Source organism: Mustela putorius, unplaced genomic scaffold, assembly GCF_011764305.1.
Source record: "Mustela putorius furo isolate JIRA1106 unplaced genomic scaffold, ASM1176430v1.1 tig00003836_pilon_pilon_pilon, whole genome shotgun sequence".
In the NCBI taxonomy this organism is placed as follows: domain Eukaryota; kingdom Metazoa; phylum Chordata; class Mammalia; order Carnivora; family Mustelidae; genus Mustela; species Mustela putorius.
Window position 1 is genome coordinate 35,546,014 of NW_025421989.1, and position 22,385 is coordinate 35,568,398.

General features: G+C 39.7%; 1 protein-coding gene across 2 annotated transcripts in view; it reads right to left on the reverse strand.

The window, feature by feature from the left end:
* Positions 1-18,678, reverse strand: part of MED14 (mediator complex subunit 14) — a 73,019-nt gene extending 54,341 nt beyond the window's left edge. Inside the window, exons 1-8 of one of the 2 annotated variants that reach the window (XM_045089469.1) lie at positions 17,963-18,678; positions 12,075-12,101; positions 9,688-9,793; positions 3,467-3,640; positions 2,668-2,797; positions 2,074-2,202; positions 1,636-1,743; positions 961-1,093 (exon numbers count right to left, since the gene is read on the reverse strand). In XM_045089469.1, the coding sequence (XP_044945404.1) occupies positions 961-1,093; positions 1,636-1,743; positions 2,074-2,202; positions 2,668-2,797; positions 3,467-3,640; positions 9,688-9,793; positions 12,075-12,101; positions 17,963-18,177 (1,022 nt within the window). In that variant the 5' untranslated portion in view covers positions 18,178-18,678. The remainder of the gene's footprint in view (positions 1-960; positions 1,094-1,635; positions 1,744-2,073; positions 2,203-2,667; positions 2,798-3,466; positions 3,641-9,687; positions 9,794-12,074; positions 12,102-17,962) is intronic. The other variant, XM_045089468.1, reaches the window with a different exon arrangement.
* Between the last annotated feature and the right edge of the window lie 3,707 nt (positions 18,679-22,385).

The following is a 22,385-nucleotide window of genomic DNA, read 5'->3' on the forward strand; positions in this document are numbered from 1 at the left end:
AGTTTCTTGTTTTTAAAGATTTATTTGAGAGAGAGAGAGACAGACAGAGAGCATACACAGGCAGGAGAACAGAAGGAGAGGGAGAATGAATCCCAAGCAGACTCTGCACTGAGTGCTGAGCTCAACATGGGGCTTGACCTCATGACACTGAAATTACGACCTAGGCCAAAACCAAGAGTTGGACACTAAATTGACAGTGCCACCCAGGCACCCCAAGAAAAAAAATATGAATAAAAATTTTTTCCAGCCTGTTAACTTTTGGAATAAAACAGAAACTATCTATTGTGTACCTTAGTCAGAGCCTAGAACATGAGAGGCCCTCAATGTTTGTGGAGGGAATAAATTAATATTGAGAAGACAGCTATTCTATAATCCAACACAAACTTATGTTCTTAAAAAAAAAAAACCACACACACACACAATTTAAAAACAAAACACATGCATGCACACCCCCCCCAAAACAAAACAACATATGTTCTAAGAGGTGTCTATTAATCTGATTCCTTTACAGAAAATGGGAATCAAGCAAAGTTCCAGGGAATTGAGGACTGCAAACAGCCTGATACTGATTTCCCCCAAAACCCTCCCCAAAAAAGATTTTAAAAGGCACAATTCAAAATGCAGAACTGTGACAAGAAAACATGTTTTAAAAACATATCCACCAATTATAATGGTCTTTCAAGCAAACTGGTATGAGCCCAGAGTAATCTAACTTTTTAAGAACAAGTCTTAGTACAAATAGAGGTCTATGTGTATAAAACATGCCACGTTCTAAGAGAGGTATCATTTACAGATGTCCTATGTGGTTTATATGATACCAGGGACCTTACTATATAAAATCATGTTGCTGAAAGGTACACAACTGTTGGCATAAAGTAAATCAGATGCATGAGAGAAAAAAAGAAAGAAAAGTAATTTTAACAGTCATAGGATGAACTCACCAGAATCAACTTCACTTACTTCCAAACTGAGAGGGAGAGGCACTTTCCAGCATGGTACCTTTCCACCTGCACAAGGTCTCCCCACCGCTCTCGGATTAACATTAGAGTTTGGGAATGTAGCACTTCTAACTGAAGCGATAAGCAGAAAGAATCTGATGGGTCTCGTTAAGCAAACTTAATAAATCACTATAACAGCAAATGAAGCACAAGCAAACTTTACTTAATGAAAGCTCTATTTCCCCAAAAGCTGGCTATGAAAGAAATTTCTGGAATTACATTTCTCCAACGACATATACTAAAAAGTGATATAATTTGTGGCACAATTTTAGCAAGAAGTTTTATATTTAATTTTGAACCAACATAAACAAACTGTAAGGTCCAGGTTGCCCACTAATTCATCACAGTTTAGAAAATATGAGTAGACCAAATAGCACTATTTTTTTCCTCCAGGTAGTACTATTTCTAATTCATTTTAGTTTTTACCTGCAAAGTGAACAGTAAAATTTTAAATCTAGTTTATTACAGATGTATAATTATTCTTCACACTGACCTGTTCCCCAGCCCTGTTTCTACCCCCAAAAAGGAGGGGGGGTTAATCTGCTATAGTTCAGGATGGGGGGACAAATGGAAATATGTGGAAGAGAGACACACACGAATTCCTTATAAATATATGTCTCAAATTTCAAAAGGATACGTAGGCAGTTATACATGTCCTGAAGAGGTTTTTCATCAGCAAAGAGTCTAGACTGCACCAGCTGATGGATAAAGTTGATTTGCATACTATGAACCAAGGCTCGCCCATCTTCCATTGGCAGGAGAAAAGAAGGTGGTTAATCAGAAAAGTGTTCAGATCATATTATAGTACCAACTAAGGAAGAGTATACTAACACTAAATTAAAAAAAAGAAAGAAAGAAAAAAAGAACTAAAGTTATCTATCGAAACCAGAGAACATTATACTTGAGAAACACTAAAGCCTCTATGGATCAGTAGGTAGGTATGATTATCCTAGCACCTGCTTCAAATGACAGGATAAACTGTTAAACTTATCATTCTGTAAGAATGTTTCAGTAATATAAAAACACCAAACATCTGAATTAATATTTAGAATTAAAGTCAGTGTTCATAATTTACCTCCTGTTTCCTTATCCTCAACTAGAATTTCTAGCTTGAGAAGACGCCATGGAACATCTGGATCATCTCCCATCACGGTCAAGGTGGCTTCAAATTCTCCCTCAACTCGGAACTTCACCCGGCCATTTGCTTTTAGAAGAAGAAAAAGATGACTACTTGCTAGAAAATAAGCAGTTTCCTACTAACTTAGAATGTTCAGTCTAACTTAAAATAAATTTTAATTAGCTTGCAAGTTCTTTTATAAGTATCCAAAAAATTAGGTAGTTCCTGCATAAGAAATAGCCAAAGGCAGTTAACACTTCTAACACCAACTAACAATTTTCTCTTGAGGTGTAACTCTGGGGCTTCTTCTCTTCTCCAGTCCCACAGTCCCACGTGATCTCCCTGCTTCACATACCAGTGTTTTATCCCCAGGTACTGAAGAGAAATGATCGGGTTGACAAGTCTCATATCTGAACACTACCTGAATTGCAGGCCAAAAATTCAAAGTAGTATTTCTTTGAATGAAACCCCAAAAGCTGTTTAAAAAAAATTCTAATAAGTTAATTCTTAAAAAAACAAACAAACAAACAAAAAAAACCTTCAGGTACATACCAACTGTAAGATTTGCTAACTGAGGAGGAAGATCTGTAGTCACAAGCCGATGTCTAAGAATCTGATTAAGCTGGTGAAGTGTGGCTTGTTTCTCAATTTTGGTAATTGGGTCTGGAGGAATAATTTTATCCTACGAAAAACATGAAGTGATTTGAAAATAATGTACAAAGAGACACAATTTTTACCTGTGCCTGTCTTAACATAGTATTTTTGTACTTCATGCAAGAGAATCTCAAAACTCATTTCTGTAGTTTACATCCAGTAATACTAACATGACCATTACTATCATGCTTTAGAATGCCAATGATTCCACCAGTCACCCAGCTAAGATGGTAATACAACACGATCTTCTTCATGCTCTATTTACAAGACCAAGTTCATGTCACTAGATGACTTCCACCACTTCTTGAAAGTATAAAATACAATAGCACCAAGTCAGTAAACAACTACCACAATAGTACTTAAAAAAAAAAACACAAAACCTTCCAAAAAGCAACTAGCATGTAGTGTTTTCACATCTGAAATAGATCTAAGCTAATGTGCACATGCTTAACCTCACACACACACAGACATAGTCATCCATTTTGATAGTATTCATATTCTGGCCTCAATTTATTTCAAAAAACCACAATTTTAGTTATAGAGAAAAAAGTGAATTACATGAAATAATTGTTTTAAAAATAGATAATAGCTGTTTTGTTGGGCTAACAGAGATTTCATCACCAAAACCTTCAACTTCTTTTCCTTGATTCAAAAACCTTCAAGTTTTAAGAATAGGAATGGTGAACAATGCACTTACCCTAATGCAGGTGGGCAGTCGTGGGTAAGACCCAGTAGTCAGTACATCAATTGCATACGGAATGGCAAAGCTAGGCAGGCGTGCATGGACTAGGGCATCTCTAGCTAACGAGGCCAGGCGATCAGCAGTATCCACAAACAGAATGGCTTGCTGATCCAAAAAGCTTGAAATCATCTTTAAAGCGAAGGGTAAATGAATTAAGCTTCATTGAGAACAAGCTGCTTTGCACTTCAAATATCATTTATTCATTCCAAAGTAAACTTTGAGGAAATTAATACAGTTTTCCACATATGAAACATTTCTTCAAGAAATTTTCCAGTGATGTGAAGAAATATTTTATACATTTGTATTTGGCACTAAAAACAATAACTTCCTATCACTTTAAGTAAAAGATTTTCCAGTTTGTTTGCCCATCTTTAACATTACACATACGTAGCAGAAGTTAGGAAAAATAAATAGAATAAAAGGCTCTTTACTTCCATAGACTTCTAGAGTTGGCTGGTAACAAAGTAGTTAAAAGATGGACTCCTGGATCCAGACTGCCTTAGTCTCTTTAACTTTGCAACTTACTTTCCCTATAATCTTAGGCAAGTCACTTAACCTTTCTGGGCCTCAGTTTTTTCAACTGTCAAATGAAGATAATGATTTCCAGCCTCATAAGGTTGTTCTGAGGATTAAGAGTTAATGCGTATAGGGTTGCCTGGGTGGCTCAGTCGCTTAAAGTGTCCAGCTCTTGGTTTCGGCTCAGATCATGATCTCCTGGGTCATAGGATGGAGCCCCACACGGGGCTCTGCCCTCAGCAGGGAATTTTCTTGAGATTCTCTCCCTCTGCTCCTCCCCCTTCTCGAATGCTTGCTCTCTCAAATACATAAATAATTTTTTTTTTTTTAGAAAGAGCTAATACATTATAAAACCTTCAGAACACTAACCAGAACACATAAAATACTCCATAAATGTTGCCTGTTGTATGATATCTGGGCCAACTCATGCCCCAAATAGAAATCCTTTCCATCAGTTCTCTACTGCATTTCATAAGGGTACCTGAACTAGCCAAGCTCTCAAGGAGCTAAAAACTACTTCCTTGAAATGTTTATCTTCTATTCTAGAGCAGTAATGTCTCTCATGTCCTTCAAACATCGGAAGCCCACCCCATCTCCAAGCTAAAACATCCCAAGTTACTTCATTTAAGCGGTTATCTCCAAATTTCCAACTCACCACCCTTGTTCTGCTGCCTTGGAAATGCTCTAATATATCAGTGGTCAACTTAAAACATGGTATCCAGAATTAATACCACATCACACCCACAATACCAGCACAAAATGCCCTACATTTTCTCAGTATTTCCATACTCATTTTTATTATGTGATCTTCACAACTCTAGGAAATACATAAAACTAGATAATTACTATCACCTTAGAGATGAGAAAATTGAGACTTAGCCACCTGCTCAAGAAAGCCAACAATCAGAGAAACCAGAACCAAAAAAAATGTTTCTTCTTTTAGACTGCCCAGAAGTGCTACCTTGCATGACTACTAAAATGGATTTCTATCAATGCCACCATTAACTTATTAAGAGCAATGACAGTGCTAGCACACAGCAAGCTGGGACTCCACTAAAAGGCCTTGATATTTTGTACATGAATCTACCAAGCAAGGTCCTTTTTCCACCCCGAAACTGAAGGAGGACTGTAATCTGTCTGATTCTAACACATTAAAACCATTTGGATCCTACTTCTCGCAACTCTTTTTTTTTTTTTTTTTTAAGATTTATTTATTTGTTTTGGAGAGAGAGAGAGGACAAGCAGGAGGGGCAGAGGAAAAGAGAAAGAATCTCTACCAGACCCCACATGGAGTGTGGAGCCTGATGTGGGCTCCATCCCCCGACCCTGAAACCACTACCCACCCTGAGCTGAAATCAGGAGTCAGATGTTGAACAGACTGAACCCTACTTTTCTCAACTTCTGAGCTGGTTTTTACTGATTTAGATCATCCCAAATCTCCAGGACGCTGTTAAAAATGCTTATCAGATCATAGTCAAGGCCAAAGAATACCAAAGACTTCCCTCTGGGAAGACAAGCATCAACCCTAGTGGAGTTCTATAGTTCATCTAGACCACATTGCTTCACCTTTAATATGGGTAATTAATGAAAAATATACTATCTCTGACTCAAAAATCTAATGAAAAAACATAAAATTTTAGTTTTGAGTAACTTTTAAACAAAACTATACAGGTCCCTAGTGATCATCACATTCTTTTTTTTTTAACCACTCACATGCCAGCTGTTTATATGGTTAATATTCTCTTTTCAAATTTAACTGAGCACTTTATAGATATTTCTCTTAAGAAAACTACATAAATGCCCAAAAGCAAAGAAAACATATTCAACATCACTTGTCCGCAGAGAAATGCAAATCGAATCCACAATGAGATACCACCTTCACACCTAACAGGATGACTGGCATCAAAATGTCAGACAATAACAAGTATCAGCATGGAAAAACTGGAATGCTCATACATTGATGGTGGGAATGTAAAATGGGTCAGCCATTTTGGAAGACAGTCTGGCAGTTCCTCAAGTGACTTAAACACAGTCACCATATGACCCAACCATTCCATTTCTAGGCATATACCCAAGAGAAATAAAAACATATGTCTATGCAGAAACTTGTACATGAGTGTTTACAGTAACATTATTCATAACAGCCAAAAACTAGAAGCAACCTAAACCTTCATAAACTTATGATAAACAAAAGATAGTAGATCCATACAATTCAACTATAAAAAGAAACAAAGTACTACTACATGCTACAATGAACCTTGAAAATGTTAGATGCTAAGTGAAATAAGTCAGTTACAGAAGCCCCTATCCTACTACAATTCCATTTATATGACATGTGCAGAATAGGCAAATCTATTGACAGCAGATTAGTGCTTGCTTAGGGCTGGGTGGGGGGGCACTTGGAGGTGACAGCAAAAGGCTACGTATTTCCTTTCTGAGATGATATTAACAATGTTCTAAAATTGACTGATGGTTGCACATATCTGAATATACTAAAAACCACTGTACACTTTAAATGGGTGGATTGTATGGTCTATGAATTATAGCTCAATAAAGCTGTTTTTTAAAGAGCTCCAGGAATATGAGATATTTTCTTTTTCTTAAATAAAACATGAACTGTTCTACTGTTAGAGTTATAAACTGTGTATTTATACATTGTTACACACTTAATATGTCCAGCATGGCTAAAAATCATTATTTATTAAGAACCTCAAATGGTACTAGGTTGAGAACAGAAGAGTCAAAACATGAATAATCCTCTAATTCTCCAGTTGATGGACCTTATCCCTAACAAACACATTTGCAGCATCTACATTCACAAAACAAAAATACCAAAAGTTTATATAAGCTCAGTATGAGACTTTATTCAGAATGTGACTTATTTGAACAGCCAATTCAAAAAACAATACAGCTCAATATCAAAAGCAGGAGTCTTGGATTTTCCTTGACATTATGCTACTGAAGCACAACTCAGCAGTATTAAACAAGCAACGGAAATACTCACGATATAAGTAGGGATTTAACGCCAGGTTTGAAAAATTGAATACTTGGATTTGATATACTTCAGTGATTCCTAACTTTTCATTACAAGTTTGAACATCTTTAACAAAAGATTACCCCAAGTTAAGTAATTATTGAAAAGAAACCCTAGGCTTTTCATAAATATTATACCATGCTTCTTCATTTCAGCCAAAATAGATTTACTACATTTGGTGTCCGAATTTCCAGAACAATGAATTATAAAACTTTCTGATAAATAAGTTTGGCATAAGTCTGTTTATTAACATTTATAATCAAACTATTCTTTGAATGATGCTTTACAGTAGACAAAAGACCTTCTAAATACAAACTTTAATTTCCTTATCATACTGACAACAGATGAATCAAAGAACATTTCCCCCCATGAGAAAAACAATATATGGGGTACAAAATATTTTCCCTCTAACCTGTGATTGAGATTTTATTTCAGAAGGATGACAGCCTACTCCTATAGACAAAAGGTATGTGGCTAGAATGTACCTTGGTAGAATTCTTCCAGTCTTGTCACTAGCTTGGTTGGTAGAGCTCCAATTGAGTATCAACTTCAATGAAAACTGGGTTTTATTTTTAAGATTATTTATTTATTTATTTCACAGAGAGAGAGAGAGAGAGAGAGAGATCACAAGCAGGCAGAGAGGCAGGCAGAGAGAAGGGGAAGCAGGCTCACCGCCGAACAGAGCCCGATGCGGGGCTCGATCCCAGGACCCTGAGATCATGACCTGAGCCGAAGGCAGAGGCCCAACCCACTGAGCCACCCAGGCGCCCCGGGTTTTATTTTTAACTTTAAAAAATTGTTATTCTAGAATTTACAATTCTCAACTTTTTCACAGCCCCTTTTCTCCTTTCATTTTAGCAACTTTCACATAGGCTCTGTGTCTAACGATGAGGAACCCAGTAGAACCGAGGACAGTGAAAGCAGCAGCTACAAGGGAGGGTAGAGGTTAGGAAATCATGTGCAGAAACACAACTGTGTCCTAGATTCCTTTCTGAAGTGGGATTTTATGGAAGAGGCAAACCCCGAAAGAGTTGGAAATATAAAAGTACTATAAAAATATTTTCAACTTAGCTTGTCAGGGTGCTAAAATTACAGTACCTCCATACTGACCAGGTGGCTGCTCATTTTAATTTATCCAGGAAGTCCAGTAAACTTTAAGAGAAATTTGAAAAGGACTCAAATAAAATTTAACCAATGTAAAGCTGTTTTTTTGCCTTCACTGACAAAAACTGATAAAACATTTTAATGTTATTACATAACTGAATGGGAAAAAATATGAGCATCAATGTCAAGATCAGAGAATCTACCCACTTTCCAAATATAACTGACAATGGTTAGAAGGTTACTTGGCCTTGTAGAGCTGACCTCAATTAAAGTGAATAAATGCTCTCATTATTTTAGGACTTTATTCATTTTATAATAATTACTCTACCCTTTCCACTATGAAAGGGCACTCTACTCTCTTTCCTTCTCCTCATGGGAAGTGACTGAAGTAAAAAAGAAGGAAGTAATCATGTGTCTTGTTTGTTAACACTGCGCCATCCTCCCCAAGTTATGAGCTCCTAACTTGGGTTTCTTTTCTTTTTGTTGCGGGGGGGGGGGGGGGGCGGTTGGCAGATTTTAGCATCTTTGGCACACTTCATCAAGTGTCACTCCTTTGAATTCAAGGGTGATTTAACAGACAAAGACTATGACCTTCTTGAGGGCAGGGCTGTGCCTTAGTTAAATCTCATCTGCTGGGGCCCCTGGGTGGCTCAATGGGTTAAAGCCTCTGCCTTTGGCTCAGGTCATGATCCTGGGCTGTTTGCTCAGTGGGGAGCCTGCTTCCCCCCTCTCTCTCTGCCTGCCTCTCTGCCTACTTGTGATCTCTGTCAAATAAATAAATAAATAAATCTTTTAAAAAAAAAAAAATCTCATCTGCCATACCCTATGCCCTGTGCTCACTAAAGGGTTTGGAGAATCAATAGATGAATAACAAACACATAAACGCTGTTACCAGATCTGTGACCTTGAAGAAGACATTTAGCTCCTAAGTACCTTACTCCCACATCTGTAAAACAAGAAGGAAATACCAACTCTGCCATACTCAGAGGATTTTGAAGAATCAAAAGGTAAAATTCAAGGAAATACTTTGCTTACTCTAAGGAAGCAAACGAATGTAAAGCTCTTTCCCCCCCTATAGTTTGAGTCTCATATTTAATGTCTTCTAGAATAATGATATCTCCAGATACGACCAACTCTTTTTTCCTGCTTAGGTGATCAAGACTAAGTTTCTACAGAAATATAGTACACATTTTTTTTTTAAAGATTTCATTTATTTATTTGAGAGAGAAAGAGAGCAAGAAAGCAAAAGAGAGGGAGAAGCAGGCTCCCCGATGAGCAGGAAGCTCTATGTGGGGCTTGATCCCAGGACCCTAGGATCATGACCTGAGCTGAAGGCATATGCTTACCCAACTGAGCCACCCAGGCTTCCCTACACATTTTTGTACAGAAATAGGATTACTCACTTAAGTACTCTCTCGAAAGAAATCAACAGATATAAATTAAAGCTAAAATTAGAAGCTATGTCTATAATAAGTTAACATTCCAAAAGGTTATTTTATATAAAATAAAAAGTTTAACTCACCGCACATTTTTCCACCTTGCCAGCATTATTAGCCCACTTTACTAAAGCTAATAGTCGAACAAAGAGTTGACGTGTCCGGCTAGCAAACTGCACTATTTCTATTTTCCTATAAAATAAAACATTTCTTAATGAACCAACGTTTTGAAAAGAGTATTTCACAATTTATTTCATCTGGGCTAAAACATGAATCAATCTCTGTTTATAAAAATTACAATGAAATGAAACCCCAAATAAGGTATTTACCTAAATATGAATTATTGTCACAATTATACTGCCTGCATTTTTTATTTTCAACTTCCAAGTAATAAGTCCAAAAAAAGTTTTAGCAATAAATCACAATCACATTTTTAAAATTAATTTTGCATGACAAAAAAAGTTGTTTACTGAATTATGCCCAATTCACAGATACAAATGTACAATATAAGTTAACTAGGTCCCAGAGGAGAACAAATTAAGAGTCAGGAATTTCATAATTGAGACTATGAGTTATGTATTAGCAACCTTTTTGGTATGAGAAAGGAACTGAAACAGATCTTTACCAAAGCTTGAAACTGTCTCACTTCTACAAAAGCAAGGGCCCATTTCCCATCTTACAAGAGCGTGATTTAAATACCTGAGTAATCAAAGAACTATGCAACTCTTTACCAAACTAATTGCAGCAACAAATTTAGATATTAAATCATCTAAACAAAGTTAAAGTAAGCTGAGCACTAAAAATAAAAGCTTAGATGGTCTGTCCATATCTATTTTTGTGCTATATGCACTATGATGCTTTTTCTCACAATACTCATCAGTATTTTTATCATCTCATAAAGCCTTGAAAGCTTTGTCAGTTTGTTAGCCAGACCTCTCAATTTCCAGTCAGCTATAAAACTGAAAATCACTTTTGTAATTTACCTTAAGATACCGAAAAAAACATTCCACAGGCCCGTTGACAAGACCCAGCAGTACATCAACCTCCCTCCAAGTGGACTCTGACCTATATTAATCTCAGTACAGTTGCAATGGCCTACAGATCCAAACCACATCTCTGTATCTCACCAACAGCAATGCCAAGAGGCAATGCACCAAAATAAAAGCTTTTGTTGAAGTATAATCCTGACTGAGGACTACAGAGTCTAAGTCCTAGCGAGAGCATGTGTGCATAGCCCACAAAAAACCCTGAAAAGGTTTCCTTAAGATCCAACCATCAATATGATTATTAGTAGTATGAAGAGAAGAAGCAAGGGCACAGATACAATTAAGACTCTTTGCCAGTGTCTACGAAGCATCTTAACAGACCAAACAAGCAGAGCATCACAGGCAGGATTGGAGCACAGCAGAAATAGGAAATGTGCATTAAGATCTGGCACCATCTCGGGGCTGGGAGCCCCAGTACTGAAACTCCAACTCAGCAATGACTTACAGAGCACATGAGCTCTCTGCTCTTCTCCTAGAGCAAACATATCTGTATATTATTAACTTGGTTCCCCAAATGATCTCCTGTACTGGAAAGCAAACACCCACCTTTGTAAACTACTGTAACATGACTTTTTTTGACACCATGCAATCTCAGTGATCAGCAGCATGAGTCAGTTTTTCAAGGCCCAGCTTCCCTTCCGACCCCAGAGTGGACAGAAGAAACCCGGATTTACATTTCCTTCCTTTAAAACTGACCAGCCAAACTATAACAAAGGTATGCTTTGATGGTCTCTCCCATCTCTACCTTTTTGATCCAGTTCCATCAGAAAGATAGCTGGTGGTGGGGGTGGGGAGCAGAGTCACTAATAAATCTTCCTTAGTGACTTGGTATTTAGGAGAAAAAAAAAATAACCAAGGAGCATAAGTAGTGCCAGAGATACAGTCAAGTAGCCAATTCTATGGCTACAACTTAACTCTCCATCACAGGATTACTTTGAAACCTTAATGTATCTTGTTCCTTTCCCTTATGGAAACATTGGTGTTTAGTTATGTCTTAAGCCCCAAACTCCAACTCAATCAAAATTCTCTCAACTATTAAACAGCAATAGCAGTATGCAAATGTCAATTCTCTAAAGACATCTAATAGCATCTTTGCGGCCAATTTTCTTAATTCAGTCTGTTCCTCAGCTTTTTCTATTAAGTTCTATACCTTCTACATTTTCCTATCCTCTTCAGGGACTTGACAACAAAGGTTTCTAGAACACAAGGTCCAGAGCTGGTCTACACCAAGAATGTCAAGGATGACATTTCCCAGGGTTCCCTAAACAAATGGTGTGAAACATCACCTTAGGTTCTCTGGACCTAGGTTTCGGATCCATAGCCCTAACACCGCCCCCCCCCCCCAATACTCACTCACTCTCTTTCTCACATACACTCTCATAGATATGCCAACATAGACAGAGATTTAAGGTTTCGTTCATACTCACCTTTCCACATCAGATTTCCTTGGTAGTCTATAAGGTTAAAAAAAAAAAAAAAAGAAAAAGAAAAAAGAAATTGACTAAATATACACAAAGCTTCATCAAAATATGGTAACAGTCTTTATTTTGGCTCTATTACATACCTTAGTGTTTCAGAAAAACTAGATAAATAGCCACTACAGGCTTATGTGGCTACCTGATCTTTTTTATGGGTTTCTAGCAATATGGCTATAAGGGAAAAAACCAACAAACGAACATTCCTCTCCATTCAAGATGATCCAAAAGGTACTGCATGAATCTCAAACATTTAAAAAGCTCACATCTTACATTAAACACTACTATATCATACAGTCAGAAAAAATACTCTTTTTTAAAAAAGATTTTATTTATTTACTTGACAGACAGAGATCACAAGTAGGCAGACAGGTAGGTGGGGGTGGGGGGGAAGCAGGCTCCCTGTTGAGCAGAGAGCCTGATGGGGGGCTCAATCCCGGGACCCTGAGATCATGACCTTAGTTGAAGGCAGAGGCTCAACCCACTGAGCCACCCAGGTGTCCCGAATATATATATATATTTTAAAGATTTTATTTATTTATTTGACACAGACAGAGAACACAAGTAGGCAGAGAGGCAGGCAGAGAGGGTAGTGGAAGCAGGCTCCCTGCTGAGCATAGAGCCTGATGGGGGGCTCTATCCCAGGACTCTGAGACCATGATCTGAGCTGAAGGCAGAGGCTTAACCCACTGAGCCACCCAGACACCCCGAAAATATTCTTTTAAAACCAAAACAGAGGGTGCCTGGGTGGCTCAGTGGGTTAAGCCACTGCCTTCGGCTCAGGTCATGATCTCAGGGTCCTGAGATTGAGTCCCGCGTCGGGCTCTCTGCTCGGCAGGGAGCCTGCTTCCCTCTCTCTCTCTGCCTGCCTCTCCATCTACTTGTGATTTCTCTCTGTCAAATAAATAAATAAAATCTTAAAAAAAAAAAAGAAAGCAAGATGTTTGATTTAAAAAAATAAATAAATAAATAAAACCAAAACAGACACAGATGCAGTATACTAGCTGCTAGCTTCCTTATAGCCAATGGAACCTTGCTTCCAAGCAATAATCTCTCCATGTTTTATCAGGATGGGCAAAACTGGAAGCTAAGCACACAAAAGAACCAGTGTCAGCCAAGGGTTTTACAGTAAGTATGATGTTGCATGGTGGTTAGATGTACATGATTACTTTTAAGCTCCAGTAAGGTTTTGATTTATTTTTTGCTAGTTCTCCAGTACAATAGCCAGCAACCAATGTCACCATTTTCCCTGTTAAATTATACCATTTAACACTCTCACATCCACTGATGCTTACAAAGGTCCTGATGTGCCTCCTGAATCACCGCATTTTGGAAACCTCTATCCCATGGCTCAGGATTCAACGGCCTGAGCAATTGTAAAGCCTCCTTTACATCTAATCCCTTCTTGAAGAAAACACACTGAGCCATTTCAATTCTCTTCTCCCACCCACAGGCCACAGGTGCAGAAAAAATAAAACCAGAGTTCAAGGTACAAGGAGGGGAAACTATCAAAATGAGCTCTGGCTTGTAGTTAACAATAATTCTGAGAGCAGACAGTGAGACAGAAGTTGAAATTATGATCCGGATGGTAAAGGAAACTAGGTAGAAGGTGGAAGGGCCAGCAGGATCAGATGAAGCAGAAATTAAGTCCTTATAAGACTGCAAGGAAAACAGCTATTGGCAAGTTCCTCTACACGTGAAAGTTCCTGAGAACACTCCTTTTGAGAAGCCACAACCCTCATCCTCAAGGGAAGGAGAGAATGATAACTATGGATGCTGATGTGTGCATAAGAGAGAGAAACAAAAGAGGAGAGCCTTTGGGGGGTGGGGGTAGAAAGAACAGGAAACAGTGTCCCAGCTCTTCCCACCTGCCCCAGAGACCCTAAAAGGATCACCTCATGTAGAGGCAGTATCATTTCCCGGACAAAGATTAGGCTTTGTTGTCTGCATCCCTTTCCTCCCAATTCCTCCTAATCTATTTAAAATTCCTTTATGGATAACAAATCCACGATTTGGGGCAATAGCCCCAAAATGCAAATTTTTGGAAGTAGCAGACATTTATTTACACTGAAGTATAATAAGACAAGTTTACATAACTGAGATCCTAGCTTTTTCTAATTTTATTTAAAACAGGTTAAAGAAAAAAAAAGGAGTAGAATCTAATTCCTTAAGAAGTCAAGGCAGAGTGTAAACTCTGAGATGAGAGCACGTATGTCGGAGAGGAGGTGGGTGTAGATAAGCAGAAGGAAAAAAAAAAACACCCAGATTTCTGTGGCCAAAAACAAACCACTGAAATTGTCAAGGCAGTCCTTTTTACTTTCAATAGTTCACAGACAAGCATCAAATACAGCAAAAATAAGACTCTTAAAAAGTAGACCTAGCACACTAGTTTTACATCAATACATTGATTCTGACAGTTCCCACCGGGAACAAGGAAAAATACATGATTATGGAGTATTATGCCTCCATCAGAAAGGATGAATACACAACTTTTGTAGCAACATGGACGGGACTGGAAGAGATTATGCTGAGTGAAATAAGTCAAGCAGAGAGAGTCAATTATCATATGGTTTCACTTATTTGTGGAGCATAACAAATATCATGGAGGACAAGGGGTGTTAGAGAGAAGGGAGATGGGGTAAATTGGAGGGGAGGTGAATCATGAGAGACTATGGACTCTGAAAAACAATCTGAGGGGTTTGAAGTGGTGGGGGGGGTGGGAGGTTGGGGTACCAGGTGGTGGGTATTATAGAGGGCACGGATTGCATGGAGCACTGGGTGTGGTGAAAAAAATAATGAATACTGTTTTTCTGAAAATAAATAAATCAATTAAAAAAAAAAGAACACCAAGGTAAGTTCCTAAAACTAATTTTGGTTAGCACAAATCAAAAGAGAAAAGAGTTATTTTATATACCCAAGTATCAAGAGCAGGAAGGTATTTTCCCATTAAATCCTCCATGGTCAGGGGCGCCTGGGTGGCTCAGTGATCAAAGCCTCTGTCTTCGGCTCAGGTCATGATCTCAGGGTCCTGGGATGGAGTCCTGCATCGGGCTCTCTGCTCAGCAGGGAGCCTGCCTCCTCCTCCTCTCTCTCTCTGCCTGCCTCTCTGCCTACTTGTGATCTGTCAAATAAATTTTTTTTAAAAATCCTTAAAAAATAAATAAATCCTCCATGGTCTACAATGATAATTCTAACAATTCATTTGTTAATGTATTAAATCAATAAATACTTAGTTAATCCTCAACTATATGCCAAACTATGTTCTAGGCTCAGGGAACATACCAAACAAATAAAAATTCCCATCCTCATGGAGCTTCCAGTGGGGAGGGAGCAGATAATAAATTAAGGATACCCAGTAGCGATAAGAAAAAACAAAGATAGATCACAAGTAGGCAGAGAGTCAGGCAGAGAGAGAGGAAAGCAGGTTCCCTGCTGAGCAGAGAGCCCAATATGGGGCTCGATCCCAGGACCCTGGGATCATGACCTGAGCTGAAGGCAGAGCCTTTAACCCACTGAGCCACCCAGGCGCCCCTATTTTTTTTTTAAAATATTTATTTTAGAAGAGAGAGAACATGGGTGGTAGGGACGGAGGGAGAGAAAGAATCTCAGGTAGACTCCCCACTAAGGATGGAGCTCGATCTCATGACCTGAACTAAAACCAAGAGTCTGATGCTTAACTGACTATGCCACCCAGGTGCCCCCAACATTATTGTTAAAAGCACAACCTTTTGTACTCAAAAGTGTACTGATTTGGACCTTTTACAGTCACTCCATATACAGGTGACTTTAAAACCTTTTTACCATAAGTGAGATAGAGACCCGCTGGAGAGTTGAGAGCAGAAAAGTTTCAAAAGGATCATCCTGGCTATTTTATGGATGACAAAAACTATAAAGGGGAAAGGGTAGCAGTAGAAATATCAACTGGCAGACTACTGCAGTTAACATGGGTGAAGGATTCACACTTGATGGAAATGGTGAAAAGTGGTCAAATCCAAAGTCAGAGATGACAAGACTTGCTGATGTACTACTGGGCATGGAATTGGAAGAGGAATTACTCCAAATTTGTGGCCTAAGCCACAACAGGAAGAATGGGGATACTCTTTAGTGAGATAGAAGAGGTTTGGGGGTGGTTGGATATATCAAGTGGAATTGACTGAAATGCCCATTAGGGCACATTACTAGGACATAAAAGTAAGCATCTGGATATAGAGTCTGGAGTTCAGTGGAGAGGTCTCTGCTGCAGACAGAAGTATGGGAATCATCATCACATAAAGGGTGCAGGATTAAAACTATACACTTATTCTACTGCAACAAAATAGACATTCTTCATAACTAAGTTGTATAATAAAAAGCACAATATAATTCAAAAATTTCTACAAATCGGGACGTCTGGGTGGCTCAGTTGGTTAAGCAGCTGCCTTCGGCTCAGGTCAGGATCCCAGCGGCCTAGGATGGAGTCCCACATCGGGCTCCTTGCTCGGCAGGGAGCCTGCTTCTCCCTCTGCCTCTGCCTGCGATTCTGTCTGCCTGTGCTCGCTCTCTCTCCCTCTCTCTGACAAATAAATAAAATCTTAAAAAAAAAATTTCTACAAATCCTCTATGAAAGAACAAATTATACAAATTACACAATCATTGACAGCAGTTCTCAACATTTTTCCATAGCTATACATTGGGTAGGTGATCTTCACATATATGAAAAATTTTCATGAACACTCTTAAATTTTTATGAAATCCAATAGTAATTGGTTCAGAGAAGTATATTGCTACAATGACACCTAATCACAACAGCTATTTAAGTTTCTCTTAAATAGACGGGGAAGCCTTCTTTCTGTTCCATTCGATAAAGTACCACATGTCAAAACTTTGTGAGAATGTTTTACAGGAATAAGTGGAACCTATTTTAACTCCTTCAGTCATCTGCAAACAAATATTTTAAGTCTCAGGTAACAAATTACTATGCCACTTTACAGGCCAATATCTACGTCTTAATGTATACAACTGAAAACACTGATCTGCAGTGTAACAAGATAAAAGATAAAAACTAAGTAAAAACTTAAAATTCTTATTTTTTCTGAACCTGGATTTTAAAATGAAAAACAGTACTTAAGGTATATATCCCCCCAAATATTATTGTGTCTTTTCTTCACACACTGAAAATTAGTGTATTCTGATCCTATTTTGAAGGGATTAACAACCTAATCATGTCCCAAGGCATTTCACTGGTAACTTGATTTACAAACTCCCTTCATACTCAAAGAAACAGTAACAGAAGACCAGTTACAATAAACCTTTTACTTACGCTAAACGCGTTAAGACTTCAAACACTCTCAAACATTTCAGGGAAAAAAAGCAAACCAAATTTTTGGATTAATTTATACACAATAGATCTCCTGAGTTCAAACTCTGGCAGAAACAATTACAACCTAAATTTAAAATGTAAATTTTAAATCTGTAAAACAGATTTCCTGTCTTTAGGAATTCGAACATTATGTATTCCTAAACCCTAATCTTGGGCTTTCGGCTAAAAAGCTTCCAACCAAGAAATCAATAGGGTTCTGCTTGTAACTCCAGCAAAACCCCCAAAGATAGAATTTTCAGTGAGTCTAACAACATACATAATTAACCACTCTCCGTTGCTCCATCTCCAGAAAGACCCCAAATGCAAAGCGTTTCCTCCACCTCCTCTGAGCCCGAGAGTTCAGAAATTCTAGACTAAGTAGCCCAAAGGAAAGGAGAAAACAGCAGCCCCGTGGGGAGGTGCGAGCCTCTCTAAGCCGGTTGGGCGGGAAGCGGGGGGAGGGAGGGTTCTGGGGAGCAGGCATGGGTTTCGCGGCACTTACAGGTCCGTCAACACCATGAGCTCGGAGTAGGCCCGGTGCAGAAGAAATTCGATGAGGGTGCTCAGCCGGTAGCCCGGACTGGCCGCGGCTGCTGCGGCCGCCGCTACGGCGGCTCCGGGAGGAGGAGGCGCCGGGGCTGACGCGGGACCACCGCTGGCCCCGCCACCGCCTCCAGGCGGGACCAGCTGGTGGTTCTCCAGCTGCACTGGGGCCATGGCGGCGCAGGGCCGGGCTTGGCGCAGCGGCACAAGATGAAGCCCTCGAGCCTCCTAGGCGCTCGGTCACCGCGCCTAAGTGGGCGCGGGCAGAGTCGCCACCGCCTACCGCCAGGCCGCCTCCGAACAGGAAGCCGTGCGCCGGCCGCGGAGGCCCGCCCCCATGTAGCGACGAGCCCGCCTGCCCCAGCGACTGGAGCGAGGGGCGGGGGAAGGCGGGGGAAGGCGGGGAAAGACGGGGAGAGGCGGGGGGATGCGGGGGAGGGAGGTGGGGAGGGAGGTGGGGAGAGGAGGGGGAGGCGGGGAGGGCGGGGAAGCGGGGCAGACTCAGCAGAGAAGCTGCGCCTCCACAACGGATCAGAGGCCGCTTCGGCAAGCAGCCGCAGCGTCCATGTTGACGGCCCAAAGCGGAAGTCGTTAGGCAAAACGGAAGGGGAACCTGCAGGGGGACTTCCGACAGCAACCTGTGCTTTTTCTCCGGCTATCCGGCGCCGTGACGCTTGGGGGCGCGTGGGAGTGAGGCGGGGCCGACGCGCAGGCCGGGAAAGCGGAAGCGGGGGCCGCGCGTCACCGGAAGCGGGTGTGAGGGCGGAGCCGTCAACGTCACCGCGGACGTCAGTAGTTGCCCCGCCCTTGCCCTCGCCGCCCTTCGGTGCTTAAAAGGCTCCAATTTACTCTGAGGTATTTATCAGCGCTCCCCAGTGGGATGCAAATACTGCTGGGGAGGCTCCTTCCCAAGGTGTTCGTGAGTTGTGGTTTTGGAATCGCGAAGAAATTGTAGCGGCTCTGGCCGCTCTCATGGCTTCTCAGATCTTTGCTCCTCCCACAGTCTGCTCATGCGCCTTTCGTGGGATAGAAAACGTATCCGTCATTTTTTTTTTTTCTTAACTGTGGGAAAAGATGTGAGGAAATATGATGGGGTTTAAGAGCAGGGCTGCTGACAGAATAACTTCACTTTAATGGAGTTGGACATACGCCGCTCTCGTTACCGACCCCGAAATTCTGGGAGTTCTACCACAGAAACAGCCCTTAAATCTTCTACCTCTGGCTTTCACTCGGTTCTTGTTCCTGCTCTTGCGGTAGACGCCCTGCCCTCCCAGGGTTCTTTTTCTGTGCCCTACCTTCACTTTTCCCCTTCAAAATCCACGTTTAGTATTTTGCTTCCTGCTGAAAAATGGTGATTCTCAACTTTACACATTGGAATCGCGGGGAGTGGGGGGGGGCTTTAAAAAACAGCTTTAAGTGGTCGGATGTGAGGTCTGGGTTCGAGGTTTTTAGACGCTTTCTTCCTGCAGCTAAGGTAGAAATCCACTGTTAATAAGCGTCAGTTGCTGCGACCCTTTTTTGAAACATCCTTTCGCAGATCTCCTCCAGGAGATGCCCTTGTTCTTTAAGGTTAAAATACTCTTACTGTCCGCTTGTGTAATTCTCAGTCATTCTTGAAAGCCATTCACCTGTCTTCCGAAGGTGTAACCTTTGGAGTATAGTCACTTGCTCCCTCTTTTGTGGCCTTAAAGGACATTTACACGCAATATCATCATGTGCGTGTAGTACTTACAACCCCTTACAGGTGTAGTTGCGGGAGGGCAGAGACTATTATTCCTCCCCATGCAAGTCACTCCAGGGAACAAACATTTTTGTGTTAGCTAGAATGGTACCATTTTTTTTTTTTTGCAGTTGTTTTGATTTGTTTTATTGAAGTTTTCCCCCCTTTCTGAAAACTATTGACTTGAGTTTAAAAAAATAAAAAAAACCGGTGGCCACATGTACAGGAAAGATAGGTTGTCCTACAAGATGGTCTTTAAGAGATTTTCTAATCCTCAGATTCTGATTCTATGTGATGTTGATAGAATTTTAGCTCTGCCTTATTGCATATATTAAACATAGTTATACACCATGTCTTTTGGTATACATTCTATTTGGCAATAAGGTTCTACCTAGAGCAGTACAACCAACGTGCAAATAAAAGAAAATAATTAATTGGATGGAGTGGTTTTAGAATAGAGAAAATTTCACCCACATCCATCAGATTAGATTCTATTGAAATTTCTGTAAGTTTCAATAGCTCTCTTTAAAAACTGAAAAGTACTTGTTAAAAAGGATATTCTAAAGGAAAACAGGGCAAAGATCAAGGAATAGAATCTTGAGAGGTGCAATGCTTGAATTGTTGGCAATAAGGGAGGTTATATAAATGAAAGCTCCTTAAAGAGGTGATAGCCCACCTCACAACCTGATAGTATAGCCACTAGACATATATAGGAAGTGCTGGTGAAGAAATGAATGGGGAAGGAGAAAAATATTAGCATGTTTGGCTGAGTTACTAAAGGAATGACTCATCCATATCACTTGGAAATCGTATAATTTATAATTTTAAAGCCTACACTACAATGTTTGGCACTGTAGTATATATACATAATTCTTTCATATTTTTCAATTGTTTCTCTATTTGGTCATCACCAGATTCTGTCACACTTCAGATAGTTTCAGAACTAGTAGCATGATATTTCCTTGGCTATTCAATTGGCCCAAACACTTGACATCTTTCATGAAGTCAGTCTGATTTTAATAAAAGAAATTGATTGCAAAATATGGAGAAATAACATTTCCTTGTAAGCTCTCTTGATGGAAAAATGAAATTGTGACAAATATAGTTTCATTTTGAAGCATACAGATGCCCCTCAGACACAAACGAATGGGAAAGAAATTGAAAAGTAATTTTTTCTTTCTTTTTATGAGATACTGCAGCCAGTTCCTCCAAAACAGAGAGCAAAAGCAGTAACTGCATTCATTCAAGAGTTGCTCAGTTCATGGTAAAGTTGAGGAAAAGAATTCATGATACTGTGACTATGGCCTGACCAACCTAGAAAAAATGAGAACACTTTAATTGTTTTGCCTGTAAAAGAAAATCCAAACATTTTACTGTGGTCTCCAAAGCCATTAACGGAGTGACCCTTGCCTGCTCCTCCACTGCTATCTCCTGCCACTCTTTCCTTCACTGACTATACCTGTAACCTCACTGGTTGTAGTATGTGCTATTTTCTGTAGTATTAGGGCTTGTCCACTGTTTCAGATATGGGAAGCACTTATTTCACAGCTCTTCACATGGCTGGCTTCTCATCCTTCCAGTATCAGCACAAATGAGAAAATCCTCAGGGAGGCCTCCCTTGACTATATGATATTAGGAATATATAAGGAATTTCATTACCCTATTGTAGAAGCCAAACTGTATGAATGATCTTACCTGTCTCAGTAGAAGAATGGCTAAATAAATTACTGTATTTCTTTTTTTGTTTTTAAAGATAACATTGATTTTACAAAGGGAGAGCACATGCATGTGTGAGCATGCTCTTAAGCAGGGGAAGGGGCAGAGGAAGAGGGAGAGAGAGTATCCTCAAGCAGACTCCCAGCTGAATGTGGAGCTGACGCAGGACTCAATGCCAGGACCCTGAGATCTGAAATCAGGAGTTGGTCACTTAACCTACTAAGCCACCCAGGTGCCCCAAATACTGTATTTCTATGCAACTGTCAAAATGAAGGAATGAGACCTACATGTACCAATGTGGATACATTTCAAAAACAATGCTGAATGAAAACAGCAATCTTTTTGATACCATTTCTATCCATTTTTATTTTTTTATTTTTTAAAATTTAGTTTAAATTCCAGTATGGCTAACATATACTGTTATATTATTTTCAGGCATACAGTACATTGATTCAACAATTTTATACATCACCCCGAGCTCGTTGTGACAAGTGCACTCCTTACTCCCCATCACTTATTTTATCCATCCCCCCCAACCACCTCCCCTCTGTTAACCATCAGTTTGTTCTCTATACTTAAGAGTCTATTTCTTGCTTTGTCTCTCTTTTTAACTTTGCTCATTTGTTTTGTTTCTTAGTTCTGTCCATTTTTGAAGCACACAAAATAACACTGTATAATTTCATATATTATGGTTAAAGTAAACAATGTAAATGATGACAGCACTTTCAGGATGGTAGTTACTTACAGAGAGGGGTAAGAGGTGAGGTAGTGCTTTGTGGCTATTAGCTATTTGTTATATTTAATGGGTTTACTAAAGAAATACCTGAAGGAAATGTGACAATATCTATTATATCTGGGTAGGGAGAGATGATTGTTAATATATTCTGTACTTTTCAGGATTTTTAAAGATTTCATAAGTTGTTAAAGTTTAAAGTAAAATGTTTCT